Source organism: Gouania willdenowi, chromosome 1 (assembly GCF_900634775.1).
Source record: "Gouania willdenowi chromosome 1, fGouWil2.1, whole genome shotgun sequence".
Taxonomy (NCBI): Eukaryota; Metazoa; Chordata; class Actinopteri; order Blenniiformes; family Gobiesocidae; genus Gouania; species Gouania willdenowi.
In genome coordinates, this window is record NC_041044.1 from 13,510,829 (window position 1) to 13,528,685 (window position 17,857).

At 42.0% G+C, this 17,857-nt stretch overlaps 1 protein-coding gene across 2 annotated transcripts in view; it reads right to left on the bottom strand.

The window, feature by feature from the left end:
• LOC114462375 (protein tweety homolog 3-like) overlaps nucleotides 1–14,595 on the bottom strand; it is a 32,247-nt gene extending 17,652 nt beyond the window's left edge. Inside the window, exons 1-3 of one of the 2 annotated variants that reach the window (XM_028445179.1) lie at nucleotides 14,092–14,594; nucleotides 12,421–12,603; nucleotides 1,610–1,806 (exon numbers count right to left, since the gene is read on the bottom strand). In XM_028445179.1, the coding sequence (XP_028300980.1) occupies nucleotides 1,610–1,806; nucleotides 12,421–12,546 (323 nt within the window). In that variant the 5' untranslated portion in view covers nucleotides 12,547–12,603; nucleotides 14,092–14,594. Of the gene's footprint in view, nucleotides 1–1,609; nucleotides 1,807–12,420; nucleotides 12,604–14,091 lie in introns of both variants that reach the window. The other variant, XM_028445187.1, reaches the window with a different exon arrangement.
• Between the last annotated feature and the right edge of the window lie 3,262 nt (nucleotides 14,596–17,857).

Sequence of the window (17,857 nt, forward strand, 5' to 3'; positions counted from 1 at the left end):
AAACAAACCACACAAAAGCACAAGTGAATGTAAAGATTCTGAGCAAAGATTTAATTTGAAACCATTTTTGCACAAAGTAGTAAAAACACACAAACAATCAGCCACAGCCTGACTCTATAATTCATTTCTCGTCTCTGCATCAAATCTGCTTCTGTCTCCATGGCAACCTTTCTAGGCCAGGAAGAAGGCTGAGCAGAGAGAAATAATAAATAAAGGAAGGAGGGGAGAACTAGCTGAGATGGAGGCTTGAAAGGAGGAAAGAGAGGAGAAAAGAAGGGGGGGGGAAGTGGATGACAGTTCATCTCTGTTAGCAGGGCAGAAATGTTTGTGCAATTGTGTTCTAAGAGGAGTAGAGATCATACAGCCAGTCTGTGGTCCAAATGCACTCTATCACCGAGCTGTTAGGGTGAAAGACCTCAGAGTGCACAGAGAGTCTCCATTAAAAGCTAGATATACACACCTCCATAGAGAGATAAACACAATCCAATAGGCAGACTAGCTGCTCCACCACAGGAACTGCTGGCTTTGAATAAGACTGAACGATTGTTTCAGCTTCTTAACACACTACAGCAAAACTATTAAAATTATATTTATTTTATTTATTTTTAGAACTGCAATATTTCAAAACGTTTTCTGTACGTCAAAGCATCAATGTCACATGTTGTCCCTAAAAACTAAAACTATATATTATGTTAGATGGATTGATGGATGGATGGATGGATGGATGGATAGTAGATGGTGGATGGATGGATGGATGGATGGATGGATGGATGGATGGATGGATGGTTGGATGGATGGGTTAGGGTTATGGATGGATGGATGGATGATAGATGGTGGATGGATGATGGATGGATGAATGTATGGATGTTGGATAATGGATGGATGAATTGATGGATTATGGATGGATGATTGATGAATGGATGGTTGGATGGATGGTGGCTAGATGGCTAGATGGTTAGATTCATGGATAGATGAATGTTTGGATGGATGGATAATAGATTGAAGGATGAATGAATGGAGTGAAGGATGAATGGATAGATGGACAGATGGATGGATGGTGGATGAAAGATGGTGGATAGATGATGGATGGCTGGATAATGGATGGATGATGGATGGATAGATGGATGGTTGGATGATGGTTAGATGATGGATGAATAGTTGGATGATTGATGAATGGATGGTTGGATGATTTATGGATGATGGATGGTTTGATGATGAATGATGGCTGGATGATAGATAGATGTTTGGATGATGGATGATGAATGTTTGGATGATGGATGGATGGATAGATGGATAGTTGGATGATGGGTGGATGGATGGTTGGATAGATGGATGAATGGATGTTTGGATGATGGATGATGGATGACGGATGGTTGGATGATGGATAGATGGATGGATGATGTTTGGATAATGGATGATGGATGAATGTTTGGATGATGTATGGTTGGATGGATGGATGTTTGGATGATGGATGATGTATGGTTGGATGATAGACAGATGGATGGATGCATGTTTGGATGGATGAATGATGGATGGTTGACCAAATAATGGTAGATCATTGTTTCCAGGTGTATAACTTTAACACAGGTGGTCATGTTTAATGGCTCACCTGCAGACCAGTGTGGCGATGATGACACACCAGGCCGTGCAGCAGCAGTCTGCACTGGGCTGCTGGGAGTGTGTGTGTGAGTGGGAGGCCTCGCTGCTCTTGCGTTTCCTGCAGCAGAGCCAGAACGAGTAGAAGAGAAGGAATAGGAGGTCCAGGCCCAGACACAACAAGGCTATTGCCCCAAGAAGCAACACCGACTGTGGACAAGGGGAAAATAATGGTGTAAATAATAGTGTATCCATCAAACATTATCCTTGCAATTGTTTACATTTAATAACAGTTTGATCACAATGACAATTCAGGATGTGGGTTAAAAAAACAGGAAGTGGTTTCAGCTGATACAAGCATAGGCCAGACACACACACAGAGACCACATGATTCAACAGACAAATGCAATGTCTGCAAGTCTATCTTCCTCCCTCCTGAAATCTGATGCCAGAATATAGAAACTAGTAAATGGGGTTTGATACCGCAAATAATTAGCTTTGCACTCTATTCTATTGCATTGCACAGACACCTTCACAGAGTTAAAGGAAGTGCTGTAGTGAGAGCTTTAAAGGGTAAACAAAGGAGGAGGTAGAGATGGTGCAGACAGCTGAAGAGGGAGAAGTACATTTAGCACCAAAAAAAAGCAAACGATAGTCAAGAGAAAGCAACAAGACTTGAACTGTGACCGAAATAAAGACTGAAAACAAGAACAGAAATGAAGTATGTTACAGCAATAAAGAAAGAACTGATGAAATTCAGTTGTTGTTTTGGTTTTTTTTTATCACACAGACTGAAACATTTTTCTTTCCTCAGTAGGATTGTCTGGAAAAGAAGTTTTATTGCAGAGCCAAGTAGAGATGAACCCAAAACCACCACCTGCTAAACTACTTAAAGATCTGCTTGGTCAGTACAGCACCCGTGGATATCTAAGAAATCTGTATGATAACGCAATCTGACTCCACTATTCGATTCCTTGCAGAATTCAATGCTTTCCAGGCTTCTAAAACACAGCTTTTGGTGTGACCTACTTTTTTTTCACAGTGCCATTGCACAATTTACTCACCCTGAATAAAAAAATTTATTGGAGGGCACTAAAATTGTTTTTTATCCATAAAAAAATCCTCACTAACATATGTTCAAAAAGTTAATTTTCCTTTATTATAATGCATTTCAGGAACACGGTGACGTAGTGGTCTGCTTCACAGCAAGAAGGTCCTGGGTTCTAGCCCTGGAGTGGACACTTGGGCCTTTTCTGTGTGGAGTTTGCATGTTCTCCCCATGCTTGCCTGGGTTTTCTTCGGGTTCTCCGGCTTTCTCCCACAGTCCAAAAGAAAAACTTGACTGTTTGGTTGATTGGAGTCTCTAAATTGCTGGTAGGAGAGAATGTAAGTGCGAGTGGTTGTATGCGTCTGTGTTGCCCTGTGATGGACTGGTGCCCTGTCCAGGGTGTACGCCTGCCTAATGGTACGTTCACACCAAATGTGTTTTGGGCATCAAAATCGTGCCTCATGCGCGTAGTTGGACTTTAGTGCTTATTGAATACAGACGCTTGTCACCAATGTTGAAGATGCTTGGGACGCGCTTCTCTGTTGCCGGTGGTGTTCATACAATGGATCATATTGTGGCGATCAGTTACGTTCATAATTCACCCAGTAACTGTGAAGGGGTGGGGAACATTGTGTTGAGAAGGCTGTGTTTCCGGTCGGATGTAATTTGGTGTGACTCAGTGTGATGTTAGAGGGCTATAGAGAAGTGTGGGTGAATGGAGAAAAGTTTGGAGTTCCTTGCAGAACACGCCACCTCCGACTCCCGTTCATCGGCTCTACGTTATCCAGAGTGTGGCTTGGCTTTATTTGCTCCTCGGCGCCGTTTCTGGATTCACCAGAGCCTCGCTCGGACCAGAGTCCTCTTTCAGCGCTACTTCCGTCTCTCCCGTGCCCAGTTTGACTGTCCATCTGTCTCCGCCTCCGGTTAGTGTTTTTTTTTTTCATTATTCTGAATACGTCACGTTAGGGAACGCTCCTGATTGGTTGATGAGCTGCGATATGCCCCAAATGTTCAACAATCCCAACTCCAGCGTCGACCACGTTGGAGGCTCCCTAGAAGCGCGTAGACCATATATTGTGAATGTACGCCTGCCGCTTTTGACGCTTTTGGCGCGTTTGGTATGAACGCGCCATAGCACCCAATGACAGCTGGAACTATGCACCAGCAGACCCATGACCCTGAAAGAGGGAACAAGTGGGTCAGAAAATTGAAGGGTGGATATTGCATTTCCCTAATATTGCATTACAACTCTCTAAAGGAAAATACACATAAATTGTTAAATATAACTTGTTTTTTTTCTAATTTCAAGAAATATACTGTATTTATTTACATATCGACATTTTAATATAATTTAATATCTTTAGAATCATAAACATCATCCTTATAAATCTCCTCACCATAAGCGGGAGGCCAAGGACTAGTGAGCATCAGAGCCGCTATCCAAACTCCAGGACCTGAAGTACATCAAGAAGATGCTCCAAAGGATGAGTTGCTCAGTGAAGGCTACAGGGTAAAGGATCAGCAACATGGAGGGATAAACCCCTACATGAAGAATACCACTGTCAGATAGTGCCTGATAAAAAGAAGACCTGCTACCAATAGAAGACTGGACTAACAGACAGGACAGAGATACTAATGATGGCAGCACAAGAGCCGTAGAGGCCAGGTTCTACCATAGCAGATCAAAGCTAATGTGCAGGCTGTGCAAAAACACGTCAAACCATCCAGTATAGAGTGGCACGGTGGAACATGCAGTCAGACCAGCTAAGATACTGCACAGAACCCCCAAACTCAAACTCCTAGGCCTCTGGTTGAGAACCTGAGCTTGCACTGATTTTAGTTTATTAAGACAAAACCAATCAAATCTGAATGTTTACATCATTAAGTATATGTTTGAGATCAGGTTGACATTGAAGCCTGAATATGTGTGAACCTTAACCCTAACCCTACATAGCCCTAACCTTAACCTTAACCCTACATAACCCTAACCCAACCCTAACTCTACATAACCCCACTAGATCCCTCCATCTAACCCAAAAAATGCCAACATAGCTCCAAAGGTTTTTGGTAATTTAGCAAACGACACTTCATGACACCTTATTCATGTTAATGACAGACACTGACAATGTAATGTCCGCCTTATGTATAAAACTTCAAGTAAAGTGTTACCAAACATTATTATAAGCACAAATGCTCTGCCAACATCAGAACCTTCCCCTGACACATAATCAGTCACTGATGATATGTTTCATGTTATTCTTCATTTTTTAACGTACATATCTCTTTTTCTAGCATTCACAAATTCAGCCATAAAAAAAGAACTGGATTTGCGGACTGTGGCATGTGCAGAACTAGGCCAGCAAAGAACATTGCATCAACATCTGGAGAGCACTATCTAACCAGGCCACAGGGTCAATAAACCCCTCCAGCAGATCTATCATGTACTGTATATACTGTACATAGAGTGTGACCTACTGAGCTTTAATGTAAAAAGGATGTGATCACCCCACGAGCCTCAGTGCCTGCTGAGAGCGCTCCAGTACTTAACCCTACTGTTGGTTCTGATATACTATGTGTGACGTTATGATGTTATCAAGTATCTGTAGATAGTTGTGTCTTTTCTGTACCCTGTTATTTATGTGTTTTTATTGCAATCCTAATCTGTTTTTTTTTTCCTTGACTGCTCCCCTTTAGAAGACTGAGGAGGATGAGCTGATGACAGGAGGAGAGGATCTCAATAGGAGAGAGAAGAGAGAGATAATCTGTGCAGATCTCTTCTCTCTGATATATCCTAGGTTATTATCTACAGGCTTACAGCTGGAGAAGGGTGCAGTAGCAAAGCCACTAAAGTGCACCATTAATGTATTGTTAGCTCTCCGCTGCCTTTGAAAAAACAAACAAAAGGGATTAATAATGCTATGTATGATAACATGCATAGGGATATTGTAAATCTGGGCTACAACGCTAAATGTATTTGAAGGTTGCTTTATCTTATAATGCTGAAGCTATTGAGACCCCCACAACCATGTGCAGATAAACTGAGCACTAACTGTCACACTAATTTGCTCCTATCTCAAAATTAGACAATTACTAGGGTTTTGACAGCGAAATATTCTAGATTTGCATTTATTGTTTTTTTGTCCGGTGAAAAAGTAATGTTGATTAAATCGAAAATTACTCGTTAATTAAATAATTTTCCCTGTAGGGAAACATTACATTATTGTGTTCTTTTAGGTAGCACATGGCTTCAGGTTAAAAGGGGTACTGGACTGTGAAAAGTCATTTTCACAGTCATCATTAAAAAGTCATTATTAGCATAAGTCTATGAAGTTAGGACTAAAACCAGTATGTGTTGGTGTTTTTAGAAAAGTTTCATTGTGGTTACAGTTGCAGATTTTCAGGTAAAAATATAGAAAGTGTCTCTCAGGCTTTTACCCTGACTGTGCAGTTTGCTGTGTTGTATTTAAGGAACTTTTTTTTAACTTATTGTTCAACTCATACTCTCCACCACCCTCTCCTCCTCCTCCTCCTCCTCCTCCTCCTGCAGTGGATGATGCTGCTAGATTAACTGTCAGGCTGACAAACCATCAGGGCAGATTAAGCGTGGATCAATTAGCTGCTAACAAGTGTGGTGAGGTTGGCTTCAAATGGCTGGGTGTGTGCGTGCATGCTTGTGTGTGTGTGAGTCTACATCTACCTCAGTGGAGATCAGCTTGCAGGCTGGAGGAGGGGCTAAACGTTAAACACACTGATCTGCTTCCAATCCGTCTGTGTGGTTGTGTGTGCGTGCACTTCCACAGATGTGTGTGTGTGTGTGCGTGCGTGTGTGCGCTTGAGCTGACAGGATCAATCACTTCCACTTCACTGACTTGTCCTTGCACTCGCCCTCTGCCCTGCAGCCTGGGTGTCATTCTATGGTAACTAGTACTAGGCGCTCTCACTTCCTACCTCAGCCATTGACTGACCTTTGGTTTAGTCAGCCATAATCTCACCTGCACTGCTCGGTTATAAACAGTTGCGGTAAGTGGTTAAAAGGTAACGGTGCACAGGGAAAAAAAACATGTTATTCTTACACAAACTAATGTTCTCCAGAGATCAAAGCATGCTATTCCAAAAACCTACTGATTTACTTTCCAGAGGTGGAAATAAGTGTTCATGCGCGGGTCACATGATTGTTCTGTAATGTTCTACAGCTGCTGCACTGTAGCTGGTCGCTGACGCTGCAATTTGACAGCTAACCCACAAGCACACACACACACGCACACACACAGGGTGTATTTATTTCAGGATAAAACTGAAAAATGTCCGACTCAGCATCCGCTCAAGTCACTGACTTCAAAGGCCCACGGCTTTCATCACAAAAGGCTGAAAAGGTTTTTAAACCATGTAGTTGTCTTGCACAAAATAAATAATGAAATAATGTAATTATTAAATAAACAAGAAGCCATCAACATCCCCCGCCAGATTAGTTAACTCACAACCTTTTCCTACATGTCCTAAATCTAACTTAGATGTATACATAAGAAATTATTATCACATCAGAATATAAAATTACTATCTTAAACAGTTTCTAAGAAAAGCTGTCCCCCTTTAAAGATACCTCGAACAGAGTAAAGAAAACAGATCAAAGGCAATAACTCTGGAAAAAACAATTACGCGCTTCTCATTTTCGAACTCCATCAAGGTATTGATACCCTGAAGCCACACACCTTAATTTGGTTATCCTATCTTAAACTGTTTCTGAGAAAAGCTGTCCCCTTTAACTCAGACAAACGGACGCACGGACGGACGGAGCTCAAACTTATATCCCCTTCCACTTTGTGGCGGGGGATAATATACAAGACAATGCAATTCAATTTCATCTTTAGGGTTTTTTGTGAGTGAGTGAGTGAGTGAAATCGCATACTAACTTACTACTAATACTAAGTCTGACATCAAAATGAGTATGTCATGCGTTCACATTCGATAGTATGGAAAGACTGAGTACATGAGAAATACCCGGTTGTATACTTTATTGGGACATTTTTGAAGTATGCACGATGGGCACACTAGTCATACTTAACCGCCCCATAATGCATTGCAAGCAGAACGTAAAATCGTCCTGGGACCGGCTTCAAGCTAAAAATCAAACATCCCCATTTCAAAACAAAAGCATCTCTTCTTGTCTTCCATTAGTTCTTAACACTCTTGTAAATAGGGCTCTTGTTTTGAAGTTTTGTCAGTAGCACAATGTTGGGTCTCTGAAAATCAAATGACCACATTTTCATATTCTACTTGGTCATTTTTTCACTTAAAATGTTTTCAGAACTTTCAACGGTGGAGAATCAACGTATTTAACCTCAGTGTGCTTCAGAGTTTTGTCTTTGTAGGTTTGAAATGCATCTTGGGAAACTTGGAAGTAAATATGCGATTTCCAGCACAGCCAGTGAGTGAGTCACTGGTTTCAGACGCTTTGTAAATCACATTAGAAATCAATGTGTTGTGTTGTGTTGTGTTGTGTTGTGTTGTGTTGTGTTGTGTTGTGTTGTGTTGTGTTGACGAACAGATTGCACTAAGGCAACACTGTGCGGGACTTTGTGTGTTTCTCAGCTGGATTGAGTGGATGCATGAAAGCCTTTGAGACAGATATAGTGAGCCAATCTAAAGACATGCTTCAGTGAAAGAGAGCATTCTTTAGCAGGAGACTACAGCCCTCACATTCTCCCCCACCACCCGTCCCATTCAGCCTCCTCTTCTCACCCTCTGTGCCCCCCCCCCAGTCTAGTCAGAATTAACGATTTCACCCTGAATAGAACTGCTATACTCACTAACTCCCACACACACACACACGCACACATATTTACACAATAACAACCCCCCGAGGGAGATTTGTGACCTCACCTCAACCAATAAGACCAAGTGCTAAATATCCACTGACACAGAAACGCACACTGTACATGAAAACAAACAGCACATATTATTTGTACAGATTTTACATTTGTCTCAGGACTTAGAAACGGCCTCATCTGTAGAAATATGTCAGGATGTAATTAGTCTAAAAGGGGCTTTTTAAAATTCCAGTGGGCACACACATTGACACAGATTCACAAAGGTCCCTATTTAAACAGTGAATGGCTCGCAGGAAGTGGCTATTTGGCAATTTAGAAGCACCTCCCATGGCTCACCGAGTCCTCTCTCTCCTCTTTCGCTTCCAATCAGTCTCTTTTTTATCTTTCTCACCCCTTCTCGTCTCCCTCCCCCGTTTCACAGCCACGGAGGCCTTCCCACGCTCAGCCGTTGAACTTGCACGCCCTCCCACTTCTCCCCCAACAACCCACATACAGCCATGGCCACAGCTCGCCCAATGGAAGCTACTGGGGCTTGTGTTTTATCTTTGTGAAGAAGTTGGAGTCTATTTCTTTTAACTTATGGTCCATCCCAGGGCTAATGCACTGAGAAAGAAAATCTCATTTACAAACACTATAAAACCTACGACTAATTTAGAGAATTAACCTAACGCAAGTGTTTTTAGATTTTTCAGAGAAAAGAGAGTGTCTGGAGAAAGTCCAAAACAGCACAGAGATATACATGTCCTGTATTCATTATCTTTACTTTAATATCTAGTGTAAACACCACAGGAAAACCAGATCCTAGTCGAACCAATGTAAATATTATCCTTTTATACTCTGATAGATTTGTCATTCAAAAAAGAGCCTAAAACTCTTTCCATAGTCTGAACAAGAAGTAAAATCCTGATAATACAGACACAGCCCTGTCAGTAAGAACACAACTTAATAAATACTGTATATAATGACCATTGAGGACCATGGAGCATCCCACTGTATAGGGAAAAGTAGTGTTTAAAGCACTCAGGCCTTGTTAAATTGACAGTTTTCTGATAAAATCAGACTGTTTTGCCTGAGTAAGTAATGATGTCATCTAGTTGGGCAAGTGTTGGCAGAGTTCAGTGTGTCTCATAGATTATCTCAAAAGATAAATACACAGCAGCACTTTAAATAAGTTATTTTATTTTTTAGAAGATAATGAAACTCAATAATGTAAATTTATAACAACATAATAAATCCATATTTCATAAATATACAGTATACAATGAATTCCATTCACGTAATTATGATTGATCTCAAATTTTTCACTTTATTATTATTTTTTTCCTGTATGCACTGCTTTAACCGACCAACTCTGAGTATGTGGAAGTGAACTGCTTTTCTTTCCCCTGTCTTTTTCTCTGCCCTACAGCATCCTGTCCCTTCCCCTGATAGGGTAGTTGTTTTGATCCTTGTATTCCATTTAAATGTAAAGTTACTGTATTTTATGATCCCTATGTTCCTTGTCCTGTATGTAATCCTTTTATATATTGTTTTGTGTCTCGCCTTGTTTTATTGTTAAGTGTGACATTTTTTACATCAGCCTGTCTAGGTACAACAGATGGAAATTAGCCTATGGCTATAATCTGAAATATTTACATTTGTTGAATATTCATTGGTATGTATTGTCCCTACTTAAATAAAAAGAATAAAACAAAAAATAAATTAAAAAAAAAAAAAAACATACCACGGTTTCCTCTCACAGTCCAAAAATATATGGAGGTGAAATAAAGTCACAAAGTAAATCTGCTTTTGTGTGTTAGTCCTGCTATAAACTTGCTCTCTGAGTAGGAACACACCCACACACACACACACACACACACACACACACATGCGCAATGAACAAAATTAATAATGCAATCAGGAAACTCACAATTCTGCAGTGGTATGACAGCCTCAGTGCAGGCAGGAGGAGTATAAAGGTATGGTGGTGATCAGGGCTCCACATTAACTTTCAACATGTAGGCCAAGTACAGCATCCAGTCTACAGGCCACATGGCAAGTTGTGATTTTGTTTAGAAATCAGAACCATATATTACTGATGGAAATGGTTCTATTCAGTTATGGATAAGTATACAACAAGTGTGTGTTTCTGTTCATTATGCCTTCAAAGCTCAGAGAAAAAGTTTAACAATCAAAAACTACCAAAGTACATCAATAATTAGCTTTCTTCACTTTATACAGTTCGTCACACTCTCTTTAATTCTATCTTGTGTCTGCAGCAACTTAGGATATGTTCACACTGTGAATGAAATACTTTTCCCCCTTCTATTATGTTTGTGTCGTCTATTTTATTCGTACAAATGATTCAGCAGACAAAATATCACTGAAGTCATTGATCAAACAAAACAAAGAGCTTTGGTTCGGGGGTTCCTCACCACCAGGCCTGGATTAGTAACAATCCATGGACCATTTTATGCCAGGCCTCGTACCTGCCGAAACCAGCCGGTCCACACAAAAACATGACCAATACGAAATTGAATCAATCGCAGGTGCAATGCGGCGGCGAGGGGCACGCACCCCCGCCTGTGTCCATGTTGCTCTGCTCCACTGAGAGATTTTCAACAACGAGTATTTGTTTTTTGTCTGTTAGAAGGATTATGTTGTCAGAAGCTGTCAGACTATTTAATCAAAACATTGGCAGCCAATCCACTGACAGTCAGCTATTTTAGTGTGTATATGTATGTATTCTGTGTATTAGAGCTGGCTATCATGGCCAATTTCCTGAATCCATTCGATTCCGATTAATAAGGTTTTGAACTGATTAATCATGATTAGATTTTGATTCAGTATTGATTGATTGCTCTTTCAAATTCTACCTAGATATTAATAGGATGGTTCCAAACTTCTGACTTAAGTTGGGGCGTCTCATCCAGTACAGCTTCGTCTGCATTCACCATTTGCCCTATTTGCACTGAATGCACTCTTACGTTGCACAGGTGCAGTAGTTGATGTTGCTAACCCAAGACTACAGCGTGACAACTGGGGTTAGGGTTTAAAAAAATGATAATAGATTTTGGAAAATATCAATGAAATTGATTCAAGATAAATAAATCCTTTTTTTTACTCATGTTTACTGTTTATATGTTCTGTTTTTATTGTGCAATGTCCTTTCTTGCCACTTGTCTTCCTTTCTTTCTCTCTGTACTGTGTCCAGGCCCATGTGTATGTACAGTATCTTCCTTTTTTCCATGTTTTTATTATGCTGTTTTATTTTTATGTTTTTTATCTGATGCTGAAACTGTGCAATTTCCCCTTTGTGGAACAAATAAAGGTTATCTTTATCTTTTTATATTTAAACAAATTTTGACAATATTTAAACCAAAGATAAACCTCAGGCAATGGAAGATTCCATTACATTTTAAAGGGAATCTGAATCAATATACAGATTCAACCCCATCTCTCATCACTGGCAAACGTTAAAAAATGAATATCTTGGTTGGTGTTCGGCCGATCTTTAACACATGTGAGTCAGATATGTCGGGCTGCTTCCTCAACCCTTCCACTGCATTTTATCAGTCATAATTGGATCGAGATTGTGCATTTCATCGTGATTTTTATCTTTTTTTAATGTGGTGTCCACACATTTGGACCTACTTTATTGTTTTTATGGGAATAGAAATGTCTTCCAAGTTTTTTTTTTATGTGTGAATGATGATGGTACCATGATCTGCATCACTGATCCAGATAACTGTGAATATCTAGCAAAGAGGATGTATGGCACTTGGCTGAGGTTTGGAATTGCCATGTCGGCCAACTTAGGGGTAATGATAGCCTGCCACGCTATAACTTTTATAACTTGCCACTAAAGGCCAGCAGGTAAGCATTAATGTTGAGCCCTGATGGTGGCGGTGATGAAGGGATTGAGTAATTGTTGTGTGTGGGAGCTACAGTAATTATTCTCTGTCTCACCTTTTGGTACTCGGAATCCTCAGGTCTGAAGTCACTGCTAACCGGCTGAAATTCAAGGTTGAAATGAGGTAACCGGTGGAGCAGATTCACCCACCAGGGCGGAGAATAATTCACGACGGCTGCCATCCTCACAGATGCTGCTAGCGTACTGTCGCTCTCTAAGTATGGCTCCTCAAACGGACGCTGTGGAAAAATTCATAAACACTAATCATGGCTTTGATAGAAACGAGAGCGAACCTTTGATGCAATTTCACTACATTTGATAAACAAAGATTCAGACAAAGCGTCTATAGTGTTTACTGCAGATAATGTTAATAATTATAAGCCTTGATTTGGATTGATCGACTGTAGCCTTAAACAAAGGTGATTTGTTGACTTTTTGATGATTAGTCCCTGCATAGGACAAACACACCAGTAGCCTTTTTCACCGTGAGACAAGCTTGTATAACAGTCCATACAAATTTAAAAAACATTTTAACACCTTTTTTTTTTTTTTTAAATGCCACAATAAAAAAAACATCTAAAATGACAGTGGGGGAAAAAAACATATTTTGCAGAAAAAAATAATCAACAAAACACTGCAATATGACATAATTTCATTGAGACGCAGCCATACTGAACTGTATGAACTGGGCTGCTTTCCTTAACAGTAGAAATGTACTGCATGTGCATGAGCATTTATTTTGAAAGTAAACATGTAAATAATGTTATGTTATTATGCTGAAATACCCATTCATAATCTGAATAATGGCAAATGTGATGATTTTGCATTAAGATTAACCTTGATCTGCAAAAGTAGCACAGATATTACTAAAAGAAATGCAGTCATTTGACAAAACAAGGCTATTGTTTTTTTTTGGTTTTTTTGGCAGATGTTTTTCCAGCAGCTGAGCTGTGTGTGTGACAAAATGTATTGTAAGGTTTACAAAATGATCATGGATTCACTTTGGCATTTGATCATTTATCTGGTATGTGCTGTAGTTGTGTTTGGAGCAACTGGAAATGGTGTTTATATTCCTATGTAAATAAATAATACAAAACTATAAATTAAATTGGACACCACACTTGCTCTCTGAGTAGGAACACTTACACACACACACACAATGAACAACAGCGTTGGTGTCACATTATTAGAATAAAGTAAATCTATGGTGAAAAATAAATAAATAAATTGTGTTGTTTGGGATATAGCTTTTGTGTGTGTGTGGGGGGGGGGGGGGGTAATTTATGAATGTTTGAAATACATTGATTTCTTATAAATCTGTAAGTATTGATAATGTGAATAAACAGCGGTCTATGGCAGGGGGTAAAAGGTCCCCCCGCACCACCCTTTATTTGCGCCCATGCTGCAAAATCGCAGTGTTGAGAAAGATGCGGCACAAAGCGGGGAAATGGCTGTTATATATAAAACCCCAAACACTGCCACGAGTCTCTTTGTTTCGTCCTAAAATAATACTACAATAACGCACTGTTAATTTCAGCAAATACTTTCCTAATGTATCAACCGAGTGTTCACTAAATAACACCTAAAGACACACCAGGTCCTGCTTTGTTCGGTAAATCTACCGCAGTCGTCAGGGAAACTGTAGAAGAAAGGACATAAACTGCTCCTATGTGCTGACTGTGTGTATACTGTATGATAAGCGGGTACAGACCGGGATGTGATCCTACCTGTGCCCAGCACACTCGGTTCGGTTCGGTCCTGCAGCAGCAGCGGTAATTTCACCTATTGTCTCCCCAGACCCGGCGGTGGATTTGTGCACGAAAAGCCGTCTGTAGCTGCATCAACGCGGTCACACGTAGCCAGCCTCATCGGAGGAATGGAGGGAGAGGAAAATCACGGTGTAAAAACACCCGGTGCTTCACATATCCACCGGGACGCGTTCCATTGTCGACCGCCTCACGGACAACAGCAGCACCGGCAGCGACAGGGTTAAAGTGTTTGACCCGCAGCCCTGCGACTGCAGAAGAATGCTCAGTATGGATAGCTGTGGTTGGTCACTGCTCTCAGTCCATGGATCTCTGCGGTCTTTCAGTCACTGAACGCCGGTGGAGCGTCAATCGACCTCGGTGTGTTTAAAGCTCCGCAGGACGGACGGGGCTTTGCGGCAACTCCAGCACCGCTTAGGGATGGAAATATCGATGCTCCCCAATCGATATATTTGAAACGATACCCCGTTGCATGCGATATCTCTCTGGAAGTCGATGCAACCGCAGATTGTCACAAACAATGCCACTGTTATAAGAACATTTACAAAAAATAACATGAGTATGTGATCTACAGTATATACTGTACATTTATGCAACATCACACTACAGAGAGTGCTGTTAGGCTGATATTTAAGTAGAGGTGAAAGTAATGGATTACAAGTACTCACATTACTGTAATAGAGTTGCTTCATTCGTATGGTTGCCGTACGGACAACCCCCGGTGCTATTGGTACGTTTACCAAAGCACACGTACGTAGCATTTAGGGTTAGGGTAAGGTTATAACCATATATCACAATTATTTTTAGGGTTAGGGTAAGGTTATAACCCTATATCACAATCATTTTTAGGGTTAGGGTAAGGTTATAACCCTATATCACAATTATTTTTAGGGTTAGGGTAAGGTTATAACCCTATATCACAATTATTTTTAGGGTTAGGGTAAGGTTATAACCCTATATCACAATCATTTTTAGGGTTAGGGTAAGGTTATAACCCTATATCACAATCATTTTTAGGGTTAGGATTAGTCTTAGTCACGTGACCTAAACTGACCAATGAGGGGCGTTGCGTACGGATGAAATGTCAGTATATTGATACGGCACTGTACGGATAGCCGCTGCCTTGCTTTTATGCAGTATATTTCTAAATCAGTCATTTTACTTGTACTTAAGTATTAAGAATTAATATTTATATTTATATATAGCTTCCGTTAATGCATTGCTTGTTTATCTTCATTGCACTGTTTTATTTTTGCACTATTTTTCAGGTGTCTTTCAAGTTTTTCTGTGTGTTGCCTTTCGTTGTCTTTTTTTACTGCACTTTATGTGATGTGAGCTGTCATAACAGTAAATTTCCCCACTGTGGGATCACTAAATATCAACTATCTGTCTATCTATCTACAATCTAGCTACCTATATCTACCAATCTATCTCATCCATCCACCCACCTATCCATCCATCCATCCATCCACCAATCAATCTATCTATCTATCTAATTTTACCTGTATTTAAGTACATTTTAAAAGAAATAAAGGAATTACATACATTTCTACAATGAAGCTTTTCTAAGTAAATAATTCTTCTTTGTCTTTTTCTTCTGTTTAATGGTACATTAAACAGAATCCATTTGTATTCTGATCAAAGCAGAGCCATTTTCTTGGGTTCAGGTTGTGGTTTTTAACTATTATGTTGTTTCCCACTTGGCACATTTAGCATGACGCTGTTATAGAGTTCATATTTATTTATAGTTAGAGCCTGATTATCTTTTTATTTTAGATTCAATTCATTGGTGTTATTTTATGTTAAAAAATAATTGTACATTTTGACAAACCTTTTTATTTTATACGGATGCCTTTGTGGAAAATAAATTAAGTTCCAATTGTGCAAGATTTGGTCCTTGTTATGTTTATACATGAGGTGTTTACTGTATGCAAGAAGGGAACCATGGCAAGATTTATTCGCAAAAATAAACGTGGGGGTGAAAGTAACTACTAACTTTAACTTTGAGTACTATTTTTTAGCTACTTTTTACTTGTACTTGAGTATTTTATGTACGACCTACTTGTACTTGAGTACAATATTAATCAAGTAACAGTACTTCTACTTGAGTAGGACATATTAGTACTACATCTCTGCACATATATCAGCACCTATAACTTATAAGCACAGCATGACCTCTCATGTGATATTGCTTTTATACAACAGTTCTACAAGCACATTTTATTAGTTAACAGTCATAAGTGACAAGAGTTTCTTTGTTTATTTAATAATTTGGCTCCGCCAACAAAAATAGTTCCACAAGTGGAGATTACACAGTGTACTGCAGTGTTGCCCAAGATATAACACTAATTAACGGTATTAAATCAGCACTCGTCTTTTGTCCATTTAAATTACTTGATCGGAACCAACTATTGTATATATATATATATATACATATACACCAGACAAAAGCACAGGCTGCCTATATATACAACATTAAAATTCTGTTTTTACCAAGGAGACCATGTTTTTACTCGTTATTTATTTATTCATTTATCGGCGCGGGTGTGCATTCCTTCTGGGTGTTCACAGGGTCCCAGGGCTGTTCGATTTGGCGCTGTTGCCCCTTGCATGCGCATCTGGTTGGCCTCTGGGGCTGGGGCCCTGCGTGCTCCTCTGCCGCTCCTTCCCCTTGCTCCCTGTCCCCCTGTCTCGTCCTCCCCCCCCCTCCTCCTTTGCTCTTGCGCCCGCCATCCGGTTGGGCTGGGCTTGGGGGGCTCCCGTTTGCCTGGGGGCTGGTGGGGGGGCTGTTGCTCCCGCCTGGGGGGCGGGCGGTGCCGTGCCGGATGGGTTGGCTGGGGGGTGGTCCCGTTGGGGGGCCTGGGGTGGTGGGGTCCGTGGCTCCGGTCCGGGGGGATCCGGGGTGTGGGCGGCTTTGGGGGTGGCTGCTGCCCGGGGTCGGCGATTGCCTCCTGGGTTGCTGGGTGGCGGGGTGTGGCCGTGGGTTGCTCCGTCGGCCCTTGCGGGTCCTCGGCTTGGCTCCCTGGGGCGCGCCTTCGCCAGGGATGTCGCTTGCGTGACGGGCCGGGCGGGGCCCCCCTCCGGTGTGGCCAGTACGGCTGGGGGTGTGGGGTGGGGGGTGCTATGGGGCCTCCCCGGGGGTCGTGTTGGGTGGGTGTGCGGGGGTGCGGCGCGTGGCTCTTGGCCTGGTGGATCCGCGTCGGGATTGGCTGGTCTGCTGGCTGGGCGCACCGGGCGCCGTGGGCGCCATTCCGGGGCGGGGGTGTCCCGGGGGTGGATCCGTGGTCTGGGTGTCCGGGGGCGTGCTCTCCTGTCATCTGCCTGGGGACCGGCCGCGGCTCGTGGCGGCGCTGCGCAGCCTTGGGTGGGGCGGAGCTGGTGGCCAGGGGCCCGCTGTCGTCCGGGGTGCGCTGGCGTCGGGGGGGTGTCTCGTGCCGGTGCGTGGGTCGTCGGGGGTCCCCTCCGTGGGGGGGGGGGGCTCTTCTGGCGCCGTTGGTGTGGGATGGCGGTACCGGGCTGGGGGTGCTTCGGTACTCGGGCTTGCCGGTCCGTGGCTGGCGGGGTGGCCCTGCTTGGCGGTGGATGGTGTCCTCTTTCGTCGGGGGGGCCGGGGCCGCCTTCCGGTGGAGGGTGTTGTGTCGTGGCGCCGGGTGGGCCTGTGCTGGCCCTGGTGCGGGCACGGGCCTCCCCCCTGCTCGGCCGCTCTCCTTGGCGGCGGGGGGGCGTC